The sequence below is a fragment of the Homalodisca vitripennis genome, chromosome 1 (assembly GCF_021130785.1).
Source record: "Homalodisca vitripennis isolate AUS2020 chromosome 1, UT_GWSS_2.1, whole genome shotgun sequence".
NCBI lineage: Eukaryota > Metazoa > Arthropoda > Insecta > Hemiptera > Cicadellidae > Homalodisca > Homalodisca vitripennis.
In genome coordinates, this window is record NC_060207.1 from 145435663 (window position 1) to 145457002 (window position 21340).

Genomic DNA, 21340 nt, shown 5'->3' on the forward strand with positions numbered 1-21340 from the left:
ATTTATTTTGACTTCTTAAGTGATTTAATTATGATTTAATACTTACAAATCCCATATACACCGGAGAAATGTTATAGCCACATAAAGAAACGTCAATGCAGTCATGCAAGTCCGTAGGATCACGAAGTCGGTGTCCACGTTTTTACCCGGTATCGAAGAGCTAAAGCGGCAAGTAATGTAATACCTTTCCCAATCAGGACCCGGGTAGCAATAGCGTTAATTAACCACACTTATGGCCATCCGGACGGTTTATGGCCTAATAATTACAGTGTTACTGAGTGGCGAGGCAAGGTTACTAAACAATCTCCGTGTGGCGTGGGACGACTTGTGCGATCGTCTAATACGTGTAATCGCCTTCTTTTACGAGAACCTCGGCCCATATAATTCGATTAGTCACAGGGCAATCGTTCTTTTTGTTCCGAAGCGCTTAGGAATTAAATCCTTTAGTTTTTAGATGATAAAATAGAATTTAATTATCTTTATCGAAATTGCTAGTGAGAAATTATTTGTTTTCATTTATTGTGGACGTTAATGCCCAATTATTGCGATGTTTGGCCAATGCAGGAGCTGAAACTCTGCTATATAACCTGCACGGGTTGTCCTGATCTTATTTAAAACCAGAGTATTGTCAAATTGCACACTATTCGGATCCTTTGTTCTTGCCTAAATAAGCGAGTGAAAGGTGGAGATGAACGTCCAGCGGCTTGTAGTCCTGGTATTTGCCAATTCCCAATCTGAGCCAAACCACAACCAGCAACTCATCTCGAACCGCTTCTGCCTTAATTTGACCGAAGCGAATTTGGTCGGTAGGGCAATTCGGCCCGCTTCAGAAAGTTCGCGCCCCAAGGCCTGGTTATGTCTTTCATTAGCTCTAATAAATATCGGGTGTTTATTTTCCCCATGCCCGCAGGCCGCACATTATGGACACCCTTCGCCCGGTTGCGGCCGCTTCTGTACGCTCCTCGGGCTCCATTCAACCTCTTCTGTCTTCCTGTCTCTGGATAGAATTTCATTGAAGTGTTGATGAATTTCAACCCTCTCTAGAGAGACAAAATCTGTCTTTTAAAGTATTAACATTACTAAGATTAGCCAACCTAATCTATATGATGCTATGCATACCTCATCGGAGTTGAAATGAAGCTATGCTATATTGTAAACTCATGAGATCATATGGTTTCAGAATTTATTTTTGATCAAATAAAAGATCAGAATGTACTTTGACTGTACGAAAATTCAGTACTTTGATTTTCTAAAGACCGATTACGTGTTTCATCGGTTTTTAATTAAAGCTGTATAACTTACATGGGTACTTTTTCGAAATATAAAGGGTTAGATTTTAAAATAAATAAAATACCTTTATTTAGAGCAAATTTAGTATACCCCCGTTTGCTTAAAATTGACTTAAATGAACCTTTTTTTGGTTAATATGTAATGTCATGAATTTCCAATGACAGTGCGTGGTGTTTATGATAAATATTCTACATTAAACAACAATTGTACCCACTTTTCCTCTGATTGTTTCGCTTTAAACCGAAAGGGAAGCTCAAACCTTTTCATGAAGGCTTGTGTTGATGTGAAGGATATATGGTGTTGACCTCTATCACAACCACGACGCCGCTGCTCTTACAAAGCTTGCAGCAGATCTCTGGACCGATAGCGCTCGTAATGACTCCAGTTGGAGTTCGATTGCATCTGGGACAAGTAAAGATAGACAGCGACAGTGAGTGAAATTGAGTGAACTGCCAACCGACATCCATCTCAGAAACTGCAGGTATCAACGGACAAATTGTACAACTACTGTGCTGATTACATAACAGACCTTTGCTGACAACGATGTCGGTAGTGGCTCATTCAGTGAGGTATGCGTCAGATTGGACGATAAGATAAACTTCTGTGAACTAGGCAAATTTATGGCAGATTTGTTATCATTAGTTCTTTGTGAATTTTACATATGGTGATTATCTTCCATATAAGTCTAACAATCTTTCTGAGGTGAATTTTTAACATGTTTCCTTTTTCAGATACTGAAACTTTTCATGAGTTCTTTCTTTGAAAGAACTATCGACTGAATTGGCAGTTTTGTATGTAAATGCTAGTACAATAGTACTATAACACACGTGTTGTGTTGCAGCCGTGTGCAAGACTGGTTGCCACCCCAACCACGGAAAATGTGACAACCCCGGCGACTGCGAGTGAGTATTAAATCTCAAATAATTTACAACAGCAATATAAATGTAAATATAGTATATTAACATAAGAAACTTTTGTTTCAATCCCTACTGAAATTCACTGAGTGCAATACATTTACAATTACAATTACAATTGTACAATTATTCAGTGAAATATGTGCTGTATTTCATAAGATAAAGATTTGTTATAGTTTATTATACCTTTATTTTGCTTTATTTACCTGTAGAAGCCGGGCATTGAGAAAAACCGTGTGTTTCTTTTTGTTGTAAAAGTAGTTAATAAACTTTAGGAGCATTTTGTTTTTCTTTAAAATTAATTAATATTAATAGGTAGGTTGAATATTAGTTTTCCAAGTCACACACAAGAGGCAACGATAATAAATTAAAATATTACCAAAATGAGGAGTGAATAGTTGCACTATCACATTTAAACCTATTCTGTGTTGACGAGGGCGGTTTGTATACTTGGACTTTGGCAGGATCTAACCATATTTCACTTAAGAACGTTTTCTTTCTAGAGCTATAAGTATTCTATCCAAGAAACGAACATTTATCGTAGGTTTATGACAAACTCGTAATTAACATTGAACATGCCAATCGTATACTATAGTAAGTGCCTTGACATGTCATGGTCACGGCATTAATACATGTAGTTGTGCATCAGTGTGTTTAATGTATTCACTGTAGGGGCTTGTCACTGTACTAAATGGCTTTTTAATGACAATAAAATACAATAATCTAGTGTTGTATTTTTGTAATATATAATTTTGGGAAATATTCAAAATCCTGTTGTACTTAACTATGTTCTTATTTTCGGAACTCTTGCACATGTAACGGTTAGATTTTATTTTTGGTTTATATGGTACATGTTGAAGAAGTGTTGGAGGTGCATACGCCCAAGATATGTGATAAATGCTTATGTCCTAAGAGTAATAGATATTATAAGCAAGGTTTTTTGTAAGCATAGTTTAATTTCTTAGTATATGTGAAAAGCTGCTGGTTACCGCATGATTATGCACACTGGACCTTAATTCTTGGATACGAAGAGAGTAAGAATTAAAAAGAAGCTTTAAAAAAGTTCAGATATTATGTCGGACATAATATGAAACATATTGCAGTTCATTAGAATGAATTGTGTGTTATGATCTTCTTTTTCAAAATAAAACAGCCTTTAATCAGTCTTTAAGCGAATGTAGATGGTCCCCTAATACTCCCACATGATGTCAGAACAACTTAGGTAATGTATTATGTTTGAGATAAATCTCAGGTTTTCTATTTTATTTGTATAGTGGCCATATTGATTTATTAAAAGACAGTAATTTCAAAAGTTTGAAGTAAAAACGCTAAAATGACGTGGTCCAATTCTATAGTCACCAATTCCACTTGGCGATGACTTACGTGCGATCGGCTATTCCAATACGTGCCTTGGTTCCAAATTGCCTGCCAGACATCGGCTCACGGGAAGATAATTGGGAACAATAACTTTGTGGAGAAATCGTCTCTGATGGATGAGAGAGTGTTGTTGCCGTGGACGGTACTAATTAGGTGAGATGTCTTCTGTGGCTCTTGCGACCAGGGACTGGCGCGGCAGCAGCAGGTGTAGATTTAGGGAAATGGGAACATTACGGGACAGGGAACAATGGAATGGACCGACTATGGGAGCTATGGAGGAATGGCTGAATACGGATCAGGTGAAGCTTTCATAAGGAGATGTGGCACCATTACGACAACCTTTGTCTTTGTCAGGCCGCCGGCTTGCAGTTAATTGGGCTTATTAATCTCCCAGACGTGATTCCAATACTGGGACGGAACGTTGGTTCGGCCATTCCACATTTCGTCCCGCTTTATCAGCCCGTTCCCGCTCCACTCATAAATTAGCCCGGGAATGGGCTGTTTGCGTAATTTGTAATAATTCGTGGTGGATGGCTTCAGTTATTCACTAATTGACACGATTTAGCTTCTGAGCCCTGCTTTAGTTTCAGATAATGAGGAGTTTAGCGCATTTATGACGTTCATAAAAGTATAGTCCGCTCTATTTCATGTTCAATTTATCCAAATGTCATTTTGTGATATGATGACGTATTTAATTTGTTAATATGGGAAAATAAAAACATCCTGACTGAGTTTTTAATATCGTTATTTTAATTTATATACTCAGTTTAACATGTTCGGTATTATGGATAGAAGATTACTATATCGCAACTTAAAATACGGACCACATACGTGTGTCACATGTATAAATTCAGAAAACTGTTAAAATTTATTTGAACTCTTAAACATAAAATATGACATGTTTCATATGTTGTTAGTTAATGTGTAGATACAGAGGTGGAGAGCAAGAAGATAATATGGCTCATCCCGTATTTCTAAATGCTGTATATATCTAACATTTGTCGATATTGTATATTACGTATGATAATGTTCGCTTGTATTTTTGACAGTTTCGTGTATAATGAGACATAGTAATAATTCATTGATGTAATACTGTTTCATCCTTTGTGTGGTATACACGTTGGATTTACTCTTGCACGACAATATATGTTAGATTACGGAGAATTAGGATTATCAGGTAAAGAATCACGTCTGCTATGTAGAACCACCGGATAGAAAACTCAAGTCCAACAATGGTCTTTATTATCACTTGATGCAAATAATAAATAGTTTGTCAAGAACGTAGGATTGATGATGTCAGAGAGGCAATAGAGAGGGGAATAGTACCCGCATTATAAGCCGCGCTTGCAAAATGATATCAGCAATCCAGGAGTTCTTTTTCAATGCTTTTTCCAGGAATGACATGTCACATTAACAACTTTAAGATCATAAAGACTCCTAAATCACAAGTCAGATTATTAAAGTCCCCCTCCTAAGTTCCTGTTACTTGTAGCGAGCGAGCACACCGAGTATCTCCACCGAGACAGTAAAGCAAATCGTACAGAGCTTACCAAATCTTCCAAGAAAATGAAGAAGACCCAATTATTATAACTCTGGATATATGTAAAGTTGTATAGTACTAATGCTTACTTGAACAGAACAATAAGACAGGATTCACTAGATAATTATCTTTATTATTCCAATGTATTTATTGTAATCAGTTATCAGTCTTTTTTATGTGAATCATGCCTTGTATTTTATCTCTGTAAGCAAACACTACTCATTGTTATTCACATTTTATATTCACAGTTTGTTGGGGTTTTGCGAGTCTTTCTTTGCGTCGGATTTTTCTATTCGTCCTGCTTAGTCATGCACGTCAGCAGTTTGCAAATGAGGAGATTTGTCTGCGAGATGTGACGTGTATTCCACCTCATCTCTGTCGCGGCTGAGGGAGATGGAGATGAATCTCTCCCTCTCCTAGACAGCTTCACATCAGTCACCATATCAAACAATTTTAAACCATGACAGCTTTCAAAATCACGGCGAATTTTGTTGATGACTTATTTCTGAGGCGAGGCAATCATTTACTTCCTTGCCTTGCATTACTCTTGTATTTCCTTTGCCTCATGCCAAACCCGTGCACTTTGAGAAAATGCTCCATTAGCATAACTTTTTTTTAAATTCTGACATTCCTTTACACACTTTGAATGGTCTTAAAATTTTGATGTATGAATATTAGCTTAGTTATGTGTTCTAATACAGACAGTAAATGTTAGTTGATTTGTTAGAGTTTCAACTTGCAGAGAAATGATAGATGCTCTCGTCTTTCTCCACATAAATACCTCCTAATTATTTGTGTTTAACCTTTACAGTAACAACCTCCGGTCCTACGATTCCTACTCTACTGATAATTAGTGCTTCGTATTATCTCTCATGGTACTGAAAGGGTTTTATGTGGTTCAGAAGCGATAAAATAATACTTTCAACGTTAAATTTCGGTATATTTAAACGTTAAGTGATTTCATCGGTTTGGAAGATTGTAAGGAAGATTTATTTACTATTAATTCTTTACAGATTTGATTATAGCAACAACTCGATTTCTCTATACCGGTAGGGTTAGATTATTAAGGTATTGTTCCTAAGCTCAGATAATGAGGGAAAATTCTGTTTTGAGTGTTTTGCACCCCAAAATATTATCCAAACATCGGGATTTACATTTCTTGAGACTGGACTTGTCACAGGAATCAGCATTTAAAATGATAATATCGTACTGTAGTCGTGTACAATTAATTGGAACAGAGTTCTGCTACAATTTTGATCCTCATTTAAGCCTCTGTCGATTAGAGGCCTCGGACGGAGTAATTTAAATTCAGTGGGTATCCGGGGGTTGCTTAGAGTCCGGTAGTTTAGCCAGCAATGTCCCTATAAGTCGGGTCAGTTATATCAATTTTGCTGGCATTTAAATATTTTCACTATTTCAACAAATTTATAATCTTTATAACGAGAAAGCAAATTGTAATAACAAATATTATATTTGATTCTTTTTTCTTTTGACTGATGGTTGGAGTCGACTAATTTGAACTTCACTCTCATGTCGTAACTAAAGTTTAATGCTTCGCCGATATCTTTTTGAAGCACATAAACATCTCTTTGCTTAACAAAGTGAAAATACACCGTCGTAATGATACTCTAGCTTAACATACTCATATAATTATAGTTACACAAACAACAATAACCATTGCTCATAAAAAGTTTATTACATTTTTAGTTCAAATTAGCAAGTTTTGTTTTTAGTCAACGCCATTTTGTTTTGGTGTGGAAATCCTCCAAGTTTCTAGTTGTGCTCGAATGATTGTAGCGTATTTTTAGATTAATCTCGATGTTTAAGGTGATTTAAATTTTTGTTTGTGATTAATTATGTATATTTAGAGAATTAAAATATATATATATATATATATATGTATACAATTATATAAAAATATATATATATACAAAATTAACATAGTATCTGTTGCTCCATGTAAACATTCGTTATTTATACCATAGACAATCAAAAGGTACCAATGTTAGTACCAGGACCAGTAAACAGAGTTTGCTAGTGCTGCGCTATATAAATGGTAGTTACTAGGTCTCGCCGTAGGATCTGGCTGTGATCAAAGATGTTTAAGATTGCGTTCTATATTTTTGTATTTTTATGATTTACAGTGGTTCTTCATTGTTAACTAATTTTATCCTTATTGATCTATTGCGTCTAATCGTGTACAGCAGATTTTGTATGACGTATTCAAAATATGTTTCGTCTAGACAGAAAAGAAAACTTAATCTAAACATGACGTCGTAAATTAGGCCGGACAAAAGTTAACAAAGGTGAATTGTCGTGTTCGATTTAGCCGCAGCCGCCAACATAAATAGACATAGACATAAACAAACATCGAAAACTACGACTTTCAGATATATTTCCAGAGCTGCTGAATTATACGGGACTGCATCAACAACCATTGCGAATCAAATCGGTTTCAATTATATTCGGAAATCATCCAAAGACTGAACCGGTTGTATGACCAATCTAACTGCTCGCGTCATTCGTGAATTTATTATCTAGATCTGTTTATTATCCTATTATTTTCTGTAATGTTTACAGTAATTGACATTTTTTATTTATGGGAGTTGCTTTGATAAATCGTCCTTTTCATTGTTAGTTTATGGTGTATAATACCATGTATATGTAATGTACCAGAAGACGCTGAAAATTTGTGTGTAATATGTTTTTTAAAAGAACGGATCATAAACACTCGGCCAAGGATATACCAGATTGACTATTATCAAAGTTTTTACTTATTGTTATAGCTAGTTTACGTTATCAATATTCGTACTAGAAAATAAAAAAGTGTGCATTAATATTATTTTGATTTCCTTCCATATGATATTGAAACATCTACAAATGTTTTTATTTTATCTTAATTCACATTAACTTACCTACTATACAGTACATTCAGACGTTATACATATTTTCACTTTAATTTGATCAAAACATCCATATTTCATTGTATTTACATTTGTTTTAATCTATATGAAGTTAGTAGGCAAATATGAATAATCAGAGGGCGATATTTATGAGTAGCATGAGTAATAGAATAATGTTATTTACATTACACACTATCACATGTTTGTCATATACACTGTAACGGTGTGTGTGTGTTGTGTTACGCAGATGCCGGCCTGGGTGGCAGGGAGAGTTCTGTGACCAGTGCACCCCCTACCCCGGCTGCAAGCACGGCTACTGCAATGGATCTTCCTGGCAGTGTATCTGCGACACCAACTGGGGTGGTATCCTCTGTGACCAAGGTATGTGTGGGTTAATTTACTACACACCGACGCGGATTGTAAACGTTTTACTATTTGTAAATTCTGTAAAATGTTGTATCGCACATGCTCTAATATTTTGACAGTGAAGTTCTTCTTTGTGGAAGTGAAACATATATTGTACCAATCCTAATATTGTATATATATTCATATCAGCTCCAAACTAAATTGTATCTACCATATAGTAAACAAATAAAATAATGTGTTTTAAAGAAAAATTTGTTTCTATCCGGATTTGTATAAGAGCGATTGCAATAGAAAAGAAAAAAATAGATTTTTTCCATAATAATTACACAATACATACATACAACAATTTGATTCAGTAATAGCTTATCTACTGTTTAAAGCTTAATACGTTATGAACACAAGCCAATAATGTTTTTGTTTCAGTAAATCATTTACTGTCCTTTTAAAAAAATGCAATTGTGACTTTCATCACAAATTTGTACTTTAATTCAATTTTTTTTTTAATTTGAATATAATTGAATACAATGTAACTGTATTGTAACTTTTTTAATAGATGTTTCTCTTCTATTAAAAATATAATCTCTCTAACGTTCATTGTTCTTACAGAATTTAAAAATTAAGAGCTCCGTTTGTTAATGCTTTTTGAGGCGGCCTGTACATAATTCTAGCTAGTGATCGGATTGCAGAGGACGATAGTACTTGGAAGGCTGCGATTCCTGATTGCCTTGGATTTGCTAACCTTATATGGAATTATTGGACTACTTGGAATGTATTGGATTGTTTAGATGCTTGTTTTAGCTTGCAACATCATGAGTAATTGTAATCTCATTTACCTACACATTATGATTTGCAACAGCCTAAGAGAAGATATTTCATCCATTGCTAATATATGTTTCAATTTATAACTTTTAGGTTACGTTCTGTCTAGCGGCACATAAAAGAAACTGTTATTATAAATATATTACTGAAAATACTAAAACGTCTTATACTAAGTATACTCTGGACACGATAAAAAATACCCGATATTTTAAGTTTAATTAATCAAAATGAGGTCTTTACTAGAAGACAAAATGGATTACAACTCATAGCAAAAGAATTATCATGATAGTGCTATCTACAAATCACCACTCTACAGAACTAGCTTTACCGCAAGTAATAATAAACTACTCTAATTTGTCTAAGCTGTACCCTACAAATTGCTTTACATTTCGTTAAAATACAAAATTCGTGATATAAGTCAGATTTTAAAACTTGTATAGTTTTACGCAGTTGATATTTGAAACAATCTTACAGTATAGTCTTAGGCAGAAATATCACACAATTAGTACGTTATAGACCATAACGCAACTCGTTCACTTTAATTCACTTCATCCTCGTGAGTTGGACTTTCACGGAACTACTACTCCTTACTTAGATTGAGTCGTTATTCCAGGAAACATGAAGTTGGGATAATTATAATATTCCAGAGAAGACGAAAGTAAAATGTTTCGTTGAGATTTAGGTACGGCATTCATATCTATTGTTTAGTAATATACAGTACCCCTGACAGATTACTTCAGACTCTACCGGAGAGTACCTACAGTCAGCAGAAAGACAGACAGACAGAGGCAGCGGCGGCGGCCAGCAGCGCGGGCCACTAGGAATGTGGGAGTGAAGTGTTTGGCCTCAATGTTTGTCCAGCCCCTTCAACTGTTTGGCCAGACTTCAGTCAACACAAATAATGCCAAGCTGAATGTTTTTGAACTGAATATTTACTCGGCCGGCCGAGCCTGAATGCAAATTAATTATTGTTGGACAAGATTTCTCCCGGTCACCGACTACGTTGGAGATGGCTCGGCCGCGACGACATAATTAATGACCCACTCTTTCACTGTACAACAACGCTTTGTAAGGCTCTTTGTTGCTCAGTCCATCTCTAAATTACATTTACGATCCTCATTCTCGTCTGCGTGACGTGGACTGCACTCACCGAATTGGTCAGTCGTGTACGTCCCCTAAAGATTTTATAGCACATTTCGTACAGTATTACATACATTATAACTAGCGCAGCATCGGATTAGTTACTTGAGTCGCTATTATTAGGGTAGTTTTACTGGGGGACTATAAGGCCACGCCTACGTAAGCTCATCCCATAGACCCAATCATGAAAAGGCTGTTGAAATATAAGAGGTGGAATATTTAAAAGTGAATTTTGTAGAAAAATATACAGAAAAAGAGTTAGGGCGATCTCAGCTAAAAGTACAATAAACCACGTCATAATGTCTGCCTATTTACAACATTTTTAAAACTCAATATATTACATATAGGTACGTGTGCACTTCTAACTTAACATTTTGTGATTGCGTGATTGCGATTGTGATATATATAACGTGCAAAAATAGTATTTTCAATAGCAAGAAAAAGGATATAAAATCGATTCCTTCCGAAACAACAACTGTGTTAAAATACAATACGTAGAAAGCGAGATTTGAACGCCAAATTCAAGTTAATTGTTATTTAGTATAAGATTCCTTACGTATTTTTCAGGACTTGTAGCTTATATTACACATGAATTCAGTAGAAAAGTTACATTTTACTTATTTTATTTGTGTTCAATGAGATTTTGTTTTAGTCAACCAGTTTACAAATTCCCTAGACATAATGAATAAAAATTCGTGAAACTTTAATTTTGGATGTGTCAAAATTTAAATGGATTGCAGAGATGTAATGTCAATGATTAGACTTTGTTTGGTCACGTAATTGCATCTTAGCCGCATTAAAGATTTCAAATGCGCATCAGGTGGCCATAATATTATAAAATTAGTATTTAATTTGTTAAGTGGACTTTCAGTTTAGATTTGTAATATTATTTTTGAGATTTTATTCGAGTTTTGAAAAATTCACGTCATTGTAAAACTCAACTCCATACGTTATTGGCCATTCCGTGGTTACAGTTGTATCTATCACCCACGGATGTTGACAGAGTCTGCCACCCCCGGGCGTACCGCCTCCGAGTCCACCGCCCCCAGCACTTTCCCTCATTACAGCTCATCCCTCCCACAGAGGCCGTCCGTAGATCGCTACTGCTGATCTAGACCGTGTGCTGGCAAGACAAGTCCTGCTTCCACAAACTATCGACCCCGACCCCGTACTTAGCGACTTGTGTCCTTAAATCTTGAACAATCGACTCTTTACCGAGTTGAACTTCCATTTTCGAATGGCCTCAGAGACGTTGTTAGGAAACACATTCGCACCCAGTCCTTGATTGCGGGGAGAAAGTTTGGAGTAAACGGTTCAACTTGCCATTTCGATCGCTGGTGAATCATCAGAAGGATCAAGTTTACGGATACAAAGGCGGTTGAAAAGTCTTTGTAAAGAGCTCTCTCTTGCATTGGTGCGCGTATAAATTATGTTAATTAAGTAGTGATCTTGGGGGGACTGGCTCAAATTTACAGCCGAATTGGATTATTGTTCTGTATATAGCACTCGACTCTAAGGCATATAAGTAAAGTGGTTTAAAAATGGAATCTTTTTAAAAATAAGGTTTAATTCGTTACAATAGCGGTTTGTAGAATTGTAATTGGGCCAAACTTGAGTTCTTGTCAGAGGATTGTGAGTACTAAATCGGCATATTATTATTTCTTTAGCTGATAAGGTTATGTAAACTATTGTTGATAATAATCTGGGAATAGTCTTCTACGATTATTATCTAAAATCTAAAGCAGTCACGGTCGTACACTTTAATGTAGTGTTGTTAAATCGCTTGAAAAATAGCTGGGAGAAAAAGACTGGCTTACTCAAACCAAACACCTGTCTTACATCAAAGAAAAAGGACATGCGCTTCCTTCTCTATGAACCAAGACTGCAAAATTTAAGGATGAATTCAAATTTCCGATACTCTACAACTTCCGGATTCTCCCCTTGTCTAATTTATGTAATTACCACATGTCTTACAAAATGGAATACATCTGGCGTACAAAGTATTTTGTAAATATGGATTAAATTATGGAAATAAATGCTTACTTTGGGGAATTTACAAATCTACACGATACAAACTACTGCTAAACACAGATCAGTTACACTATTTGATACAGAAAGTTCAGTTCTTTCAATAGACACTGTTGCTACTTGACACCTAAATATGTACATGTGTTGTTTGATCCCTCTGGGCAGTACAAACTCGTATTATCTTTGGTGTAACCACAATCATACCGTGTTAAAAATAACATTGGAGATGGTATATATTTTAATGACATAATTGGGAAAAAAGAAGTATTAGAAGTTAAACACCTGGATATAATAGAATGACGTGGAATTATTAATTCATTTGTTTGTACGCGTATAAATGGATTAAAAAACTATTGGTTATGAATGTGAAATTCTTTAACGTTTTTCTTATTGTTAACAATTTGATCACAATTTCTCTAAGATATAAGGTAATCAAGGCGTCGCTGAGGTTGCACGCAAATTTTCAAATTTGTAGCTCAGTATATAGGCTACATGTGGTGATATGGCACATTTAAAAATATCATACGATTACAACTCAGTTTGTTTACAAATGTATTTATTGTATTTTCTCGTTATTTTTATGGTTATCCACAATCACAGGTTAGTTCGTGCTCGAGAGGTCTTGCAGACAGGCAGATAGATAAACAGATATAAAGGAAATTTTTCAAGTTTTACGGGTGATAAGCTTTGCTAACGCTCTGCCAATAAATCCGTTTATAAATAATTCAGTATGTTAAACTTCACATATTAGTTTATCACCAGATCCTGTATTTCATGAATATATTTGCTCATTCGGTAACTGATATTTATTGGCACTACACCATAACCTGTGCTGCAAGAATCACACTTATCGGAGCTTTTCCATCAATCATCCTGTTTGCAGTACAGTTAATTACAATTATCCAGTCAGTTTATAGTCAGGACAGACACTCCAGCGCATGGGTTGCCACTCGTATCTTCTACCTAACCGATTTATTGCCCTATTAATTACTAGCGGGCAGTAAATGCTAATACAACCATTAACGGCGATCACCAAGCAAACTTGAAAAGCCCATTAATTTATCCCCCGAATTGTTGAATAAATCAACTTCTAACCTGACTCCTAGTTGAATTTTATGATAAAAACTCCGTGCCTGCTTGCTGGTTTGGATATAATCTTCCGCCTTTCCCATTATCGGTGTAACCGCTTGTTCTCGTCCGATTAGCGTATTTAAAAGAATTATATAACCGCATGGACTACGATGTAATAACATAATTTAACATATTTTATCTGTTCATTTTGAATATCGAATTATCTGATTATCAAACTATTTCTTTACAGAAACTACATAAATGTTAACTGGAGAGTTTAACACTCTTGAGTATAACATGTTATTCTTAGTACATATTATTTTTAACCACTGCACGAAAACGCTAATACTACCAAATTTTTGTGGTTAAACAAAATATTAAGAAGCAAAAAAGTGTCTTTGTTTCAATTGAGAATTATGAGCTTATTAAACCAAGAGCAGATGACTATGGTAAACTCTTTCCTCTTATAAGGGGCGTGTAAAGCGGGAAGAGATCTCCTCTAGTTACGTATGGTCACTAATTTTAGCAAATAAAATAACAAAGCTAATCGCATATCCTTTCATAATAACAAAATTAAGGGAGACTCCCGACCACCTTAAGCACCATCGCCGACTTGTTTTACTCCTCTGTACTCATGCCAGCAGTATTTATTACTTATAGTAGACAATTTAAATCTTGAAATTTTGTAAATACTGGAGAAATGGACTGAAGTGAAAGTTACCGCGTTTTTTTATTCTCAGATTTGTGACTTATACCACGGTATTAATAGTTATACTATGAAACAATAATAATCCAGAGCTGCTAGGGTACTGGTATATTATGTTAATTTTTATATATACACTATTACATAAAGAAGCTAAATAGCTATTATCAAGTGATTCAATTTGAGGTAGAAACGCAACTTCAACCGCTTGATTTCTTTTAGCTACATTAAAATTAATTTCACAAATTTCACATTTTATTTTATTTATAAGGTAAGAGCACTCCACACTACGTGTCGCGTACAAGGCTTCGCTGAAGTTGCATCAAAATTTCAAATCTATAAATCATTTCATTTTTAAGTGGTCCTTTGGATAAATATATTGACTATCATACAGAAGAGAAATTGACAAAAAATACTCAGCCAAATTCTATGTTTAGACATATAGGTACCACACACAACACGTTTTTGTTTAAGTAGAAACGAATTCATGGAAAATTTTAATGTGATGTTTTCTATATATGAAATATTACTCGGAATATCTTGCCACATGATACATTCACTATTTTCATTAGGTTAGGTTTCAAAGCAGTGTTCAAAATAATAATACAACTTTCTGTGAGTTAGGGAGGTTAGTAAAACGTAAGAGTGTGCTAGAACCAAATCTTGTTACCAATTTTTAACATTGACTTTTCACCGTATTTTTTTTTTTTTTTTTTTTTTTTTTTGTTTTTTTTTTTTTTTTTTTTTACTTGATACATAAAAATGCCACATGTTGAAATCTCATGTTGTTCTCTGTTTATTTACAAATTCATCTATTCTGACATCTTCTCGGTGTCATCGTTGTTACCCATAAGACCGATACCAAAATTTGGCTAACGCTCAGCCAAATCCCATGATTTGACATACACCATCATTGATCTCAGTGTTGCTTACATAGAAATGAAGCTCAAGTCTGTACGTCAGTTCGTTTTCAAGATATCGTGCGAAAGAAAGACAGAATAAACTTCTTCTACCCTCTTAAGTGATGAGCTTCGCTAAAGCTTAGTCAATTACAGTTTGATATCAATAGAATATCATTATTGTTATTTTATTTAAAACGTTTTCTATAAAAGTTATGTCATACTTTTCATTGACCACTATCATCCTCACATAAAATGTAGCGAATCTTTTAGCTAAACCAAAATTGAAAGTGAAACTTTAATGTTAGTAACAACACACATTATATTTGATCCATAGTCTATTCGTTTTGAATTATTCGTATAGGTATATTTTGACTCTACGTTAGCTTACGACTATGTTATAAATTAATTTATATGTATTAGGATTACAAACAATTTACCAGTCAGTGTAAAAATTTAATTATTTTATAGTTTGATAATTTTAAATTCATTTTCTTGTAATATTTTTTAATATAATATAATTGTTTCCGGTGTCTAAATAAAATTACTTAGTTTTACGAGCTCAATCAACTTCTATTCACAGCCATAGCTGCCAGAGTAAGATTAAATAAACTGTAACTGGTAAATGAGACCCAATTCTACTGTGCTACTGTTTTTTTTTTTCGTTTTACAGTTCAGGATAACTTAGTCATTCAATTTTAGAAAATTTACTTTGAAAGTTATTGGTCATACGCGGAAGGAATTCTTCAAGTTCAGAAGTGCTATGAGAATAATTATTATTATATTCTCATAACTTTGTTTGATAGCTACGAGTCTCCTAGGAAAATCGGGCTCTTGGGGAGGATATCGTATGATGAGAGTCATTGGGAGAACTGCAGAACCATTGATTTTTAGCACGCTGTAAGATTTCAAGCAGAAGAACTCCAACAGAGCCTGTACCGTACCCTCATATCGCATGGTATATTATAGGAGTGTTGAAGTGATGCAACTTCAGTCTCTAGGCCGTTAAAGTCTCTGAGACCGCTACCACATCGTCCGCCGCGCCGCCGTGGGCATTCCTTCTACAAGGTCGCGCTACAAAAACACCCAATTAATGAAGGATATAACAGTTTGAATCCTCATTCATGAATGTATCTTTGCCGCCTCCTAATGCTCTGCATCTTAACTTGTAAAAACCTACTGCTCTTTTATTTCTTGATCTCTCCACCAAGGTTGTGGCGAACGCGGTCTGCCTCCTCTTTATCCTTAATTGATACTCAGGTTTACACATTTAGTCTGCTTTAATGAGGTAATAGCTCTTTGTTGGTTGTGTGCGGGCTTCTACCGATGTACTTTGTAATTGTAAAAGAACAATGAGTTATTTGTTAAGGTTCGCATTTTAAGTTTAAGTTTAGTCATCTAATTATTGAGTTATATATTGTCAAACAAGGTGACACAATTACATCAGTGACTTTTCTCACACTTCCCGACTGTGACGACGAGCGAATATAAGTTTGTATTTGTAGTCTCTGATCTAAGGATGCCCCTGTATCTGCTGCCCCTATAAACACTTAATTTGTGTTTGTATTATTCTAACTTAACGTTTTTCATTAATCTTCTGAATTTATGGCTGGAAGAACTGGCTGGGTTAATATTGAAAACTTGTATTATTCTATCAAGATTGTTTGTTTTATTGTATCTTAACTACGTTGCTTGTTTTATAGTTTGATTAACACTACACCTGTCATTGGTCATCTATTAGTAATTAGAACAACATATTAAGTATCTTACTGTTAATTAACTCGTAGTTACCAATATCTACATATTTAAGGCTGGAGTATAAGTGGTTAAAAGGTAAAATCTTGATACCAGTGTTTGGGTAGTAATCTGTACGCACACCATTACTCTTTTATTTACCTACTTAAGTGTGCGGAAATTCACTAAATTGTTTCTAAGTAACAACTAAGATGCAATCTCGTTTACAGAAGTAGAACGGGGATTTGAGTTTATAGCTTTGCTGGTATGTAACTGATAATATCCGAATCATTGTTTAGTAATTTTCTTATGTTTCATTGTATTTTCTTTACTGCGTTAGAATGGCTTATTAGTTTTTTATTATAACGGTACGTATAGTTTTTATTATAATTTAAAATTTAAACGTAATTATTTATTTTTGTTGACATCTTGATTGCCTTAAACTAATACCCTTCGACAGGACAGCACACCACAGCCTGTTTACGTCAGTGATACATAGGGTTGGAATATCGTTGTATCATGTGCCTGCATGTCATATTACAACCATGGTATTCGTTTGAGTACACTATTACTAAAATCTGAGTTTCTGTATTAATTTTGGGTGTCTCAATGATTTGGGCTGTAACGAAATAACGAAATGCCCGATCAATTACAAACTTCGCCCCAACCCAGAACCATATACGTCCGCACCATTGGTTCTCAAAGACCACAAAAAACTAATCCAGTGCACCCCATGCTTTATGGGAATCAATTTGCACTTGTGAGTCCCCCGGGTATGGATGGGGTGGCGCCCTCGGTTCGATAGCCACTTGTTTTTTCTCCGGGCAGATCTGCGCCACATGTGGGCCGTGTGCCGCTCCCGTGACCGATGCTCTGTTTTTTATCTGTAACGACTTCATTGTCGCAGCTGACACGTTGATCTATGTGCTCCGATTGTGTCGATCTTATGTGCGCTGTCCAACTTGACAACAGGTGTTCTGTTGCTAAATGTATTCAAACCACACAAGAGTGCCAATAGATGTTTTACCACATTTATTTAAGGTCGTTAAAATATTTAAAATTTGTTTTTACAGAATTAAAATTTAGATCAATGAGTTGTTTGATACAATCTGGCGTGGTACAATTTAAAAATGTGTCTCATTCCGTCAATACTCCGGAGAACAGTTTTCTGTATATAATATGAACTATCACGTAAATCAAAATATAATTTCAAAATATAATTTGGTCTGCTTTCTTTTCAAAGAATGTGGGTTCATTATTCACTGCCATTATTATTATGTATTAGTGTTATCACAATTAAATAATTTTAGTATTCTTAAAGTTTAAATTTGAAACAGTGGAGTTTAAAACCAAGCCTTAATTTATAAATTACCATTAAGTTCTTCAATATAAGCCAATATTGTTTTATTTTTCCAGTTTATGATTTTAAAATCACACATTATTTAAAAAAAAAAAAAACTGAAGAGCATTTTTAAAAACCTGAAAATGTAATTCATCAACAAACTTCAACTTTAGCCAAATCATCCACATTTAAAGGTACATGCTGGTAAAATAATTTTGCCACTTTAGTTTATACAAATGTTCTTGTCTTCAATTTCTTCTGATGCTCAATCAAATCCAGCCAAGAAGTGTGTAGTTCAGGACTGTCTGCGCACTTGGTAAAATATACCAATGATTTCTACCGACAATAATTTAAATTGAACATTATTCGGACTACTAAGTTGATCCATTAAATATCCAACCTTGTGTTGATACCCAATGTTTAATTTAGTACTACAAAAATTGAAATTTCAAATTTACATTTGTCTGGGATAATTTTGTTCTCTTCAGACTAAATAAAACTATTTTATTAATCCTCCATAGTTATTATTTTCAATCTTAATCCCTTGGATTTTAAAACCAGAAGAATTTATGTGCTGAATTAACATTACAAAGATATTATTTACGCAGTTGGGAACAGAAATAATTTCCACTATGACGTCATGACATTTCCGTTACTCGCTTGCAATGTTTGTCCACGGCTGTAGGATTACCTTAATGAGATTATGGGAATACAAATGGAACTGCAGTTTGTGCCGGCTGCTGGAGAATACATCATGGAAACAGTTAAGTTAAACACCGCTTAAGGACATCCATTATAGGACACGGCGTGTGTGGCGTGGCGCGGCTGGGTCGGCTCGGAGACACTCGTAGTTGATATGTCCGCCGCCGGTGCCTAGGGCGAGTTCATAGGTCATCTGTTTGTCAACACGGTCTTGTCTCTTCCATCACTCACAGCTGATTTATCAACTCCGCTTCTCTTATCATTCGCAAACTGACCATGTTTTCTTTGCACCACAGTATCCGTAAGGAACCTATATCGTTTTACTATATTATAAGTGTACACTTTGTCTTGCCAGGCGTGGTCCCTTACAGTTCCTAGGTCTGCCCTCATGTGACAAAAATTACCTTAGATATAATACTATTTTTTAAAGACGATAATTTCTATTGTAGAGTTTAGTGAATTGACTCCATTGCACTGTGCAGTTGGAAGAGGGAAGAGTAGCAGTTGGTCCACTCCTTCCAGGAGCAGAGAGCTCCCAGGGCCTGACTGACGGTCGCAGGGTGTAGGTAGCCCTGGGAGCGGCGGTAACATTTGACCCCGCCACAGAACAACAGGACCTCACTTCATCAGACATAATAACAGAGCACCTTAATTGCCTTACTCAAGTTAATTACAATTTGAGCAAAGCTCGGGCTGAGGGCTGTGGCGTGGGGGCGGGAGCGGCGGGGGCGGCACCCTGCTGATATTTATGGCGGGACATCAGCGCTCGTGCGTGGCTTTTATGGCGATTGTACAGTAGCCTCCAAAAGTTCCATCCACGTGAGAATGAAAATGTTTAAAATAATAAAATAAAAGACATGTACAAAAACTAAATAATCTTTCAGTTTATATGATTGTGGGCATTGAATAGCCTCGCCTTATTTCCTTCGTTAATTAACATATTGACTGTTCATGTCATTCTACCGTTTTGTACATTTTTTATTTTGATTGTTATATTTAGTTGTTCCACTGTAAAAACAATGCCTTTACTTATTCAATACACAGTTGTAAAGATTAGTATTGTAAATGTAAGCAGCCTTCTCTTCTATTTCGTATACTCTATTCATCGTAAAGCGGTTGGGGATTAGGAGTGCAAGCGTCCTAACAAGGTTTTTGTATTTTCCTTACTGCCCTTTTTGTGTATAAAGAGTATATGTATTGGTCTTGACTGACGCCAATGTCTATCTAGCAGTTCTTAGAGAAAGTTGTAAAATCTTACCTTCACCGAGGAAAGGAGAGATGTCCATTAGAAATCCAACTATCAACCTAAACTCTTTCGGAAAATGAATTTATGTATTCTATAATGTTCTTCCATGCCCTCAATAGTCTGAGTGGCTTTTTACCAAAGAGAAGTTGTGCAGAAGATCTGACCTAGGAAGAGTAAAAATATGTCCGTTAGAAGCGTAGTGGAATGATCTGATTTGAAAAGAGTAGCTTTATGTCAAATAGAAGCTGAGCAGAAGGATATGATCTGAGAAGAGTAGCACTATGTCAAGCAGAAGCTGAGTAGAAGAATCTGGCCTGAGAAGAGTAGTTCTATGTCAAGTAAAAGCTGATCAGAAGAATCTGATCCGAGAAGAGTAGCAGTATGTCAAGTAGAAGCTGAGTAGAATGACCTGACCTGGGAAGAGTGGCAGTATCTCGGGTAGAAGCCGCGCACAATAGTGTCGTGACGAAGCCGGCACGCCCATCGACCCTCAACTGGTTCCCAACAATCCAACCACTGTTTTTATTGAGATGTTTATCTGTTTAATCAAATTGAGAGTGTATTGGAGTCAGTCCGTGCTTCTTGCCATACTCTTGCCGATTATACGTGAGATAGTTCGTTGCAATCTATTAATGGCTTGGTTTATGAGCGCCGCCAAGTGTATACCCTCCTCGCCGCCGCCTGAATGTAATGGAAAAGCTCGATTAGTATTCTGCACAGAGGCTGTCAGTCGTCTGCAGTCCGAGAAGCGCTACAATTGAGATTTCAAGACTCTCGTTATACCCACAACATTTTTATACCACCTCAGTTTCCTTAGTGTTTTACTTAAAATAATAATTCAATGCACTCTTTATTAATTAAATAGTATATTAGACATAGTATCGTTATGATAAAAAAAAAAAAAAAACATTCCAGCCTACTACATTTGTGTAGGCATTTTCGCAGCCGACAGAACAGGCAAGCCATTACCACAGAAACACAAGTATCCACTATTGGTGCAAACGCGGTCTGGATTTTGTCCTCCGAGGCACTTGAGAACCCCTGTTCCCACCGTTGGACTGTTGCCGGTCGGTCGGTAGTCAGCACTTGAACACTCGTCAACAAGTCGTTCGTTTGTCAAGTCTTAACATCTGGCTGTAAATTTATTACATCCGTAGTCCACAACTTATCACGTTTGTACAAGCATTTTTTTATATTAACAACGATCGCGCGTTTATTAGTAGGACATTTCCATTATCCCTCGTTAAAACAGAATAAAACTTGCTT

General features: G+C 35.6%; 1 protein-coding gene across 2 annotated transcripts in view; it reads left to right on the forward strand.

The window, feature by feature from the left end:
• LOC124373207 (protein jagged-1b) overlaps positions 1 to 21340 on the forward strand; it is a 161059-nt gene that overhangs the window by 112636 nt on the left and 27083 nt on the right. For both annotated transcript variants that reach the window (XM_046831609.1, XM_046831613.1), the window contains exons 5-6: positions 2132 to 2192; positions 8272 to 8405. In XM_046831609.1, the coding sequence (XP_046687565.1) occupies positions 2132 to 2192; positions 8272 to 8405 (195 nt within the window). The remainder of the gene's footprint in view (positions 1 to 2131; positions 2193 to 8271; positions 8406 to 21340) is intronic.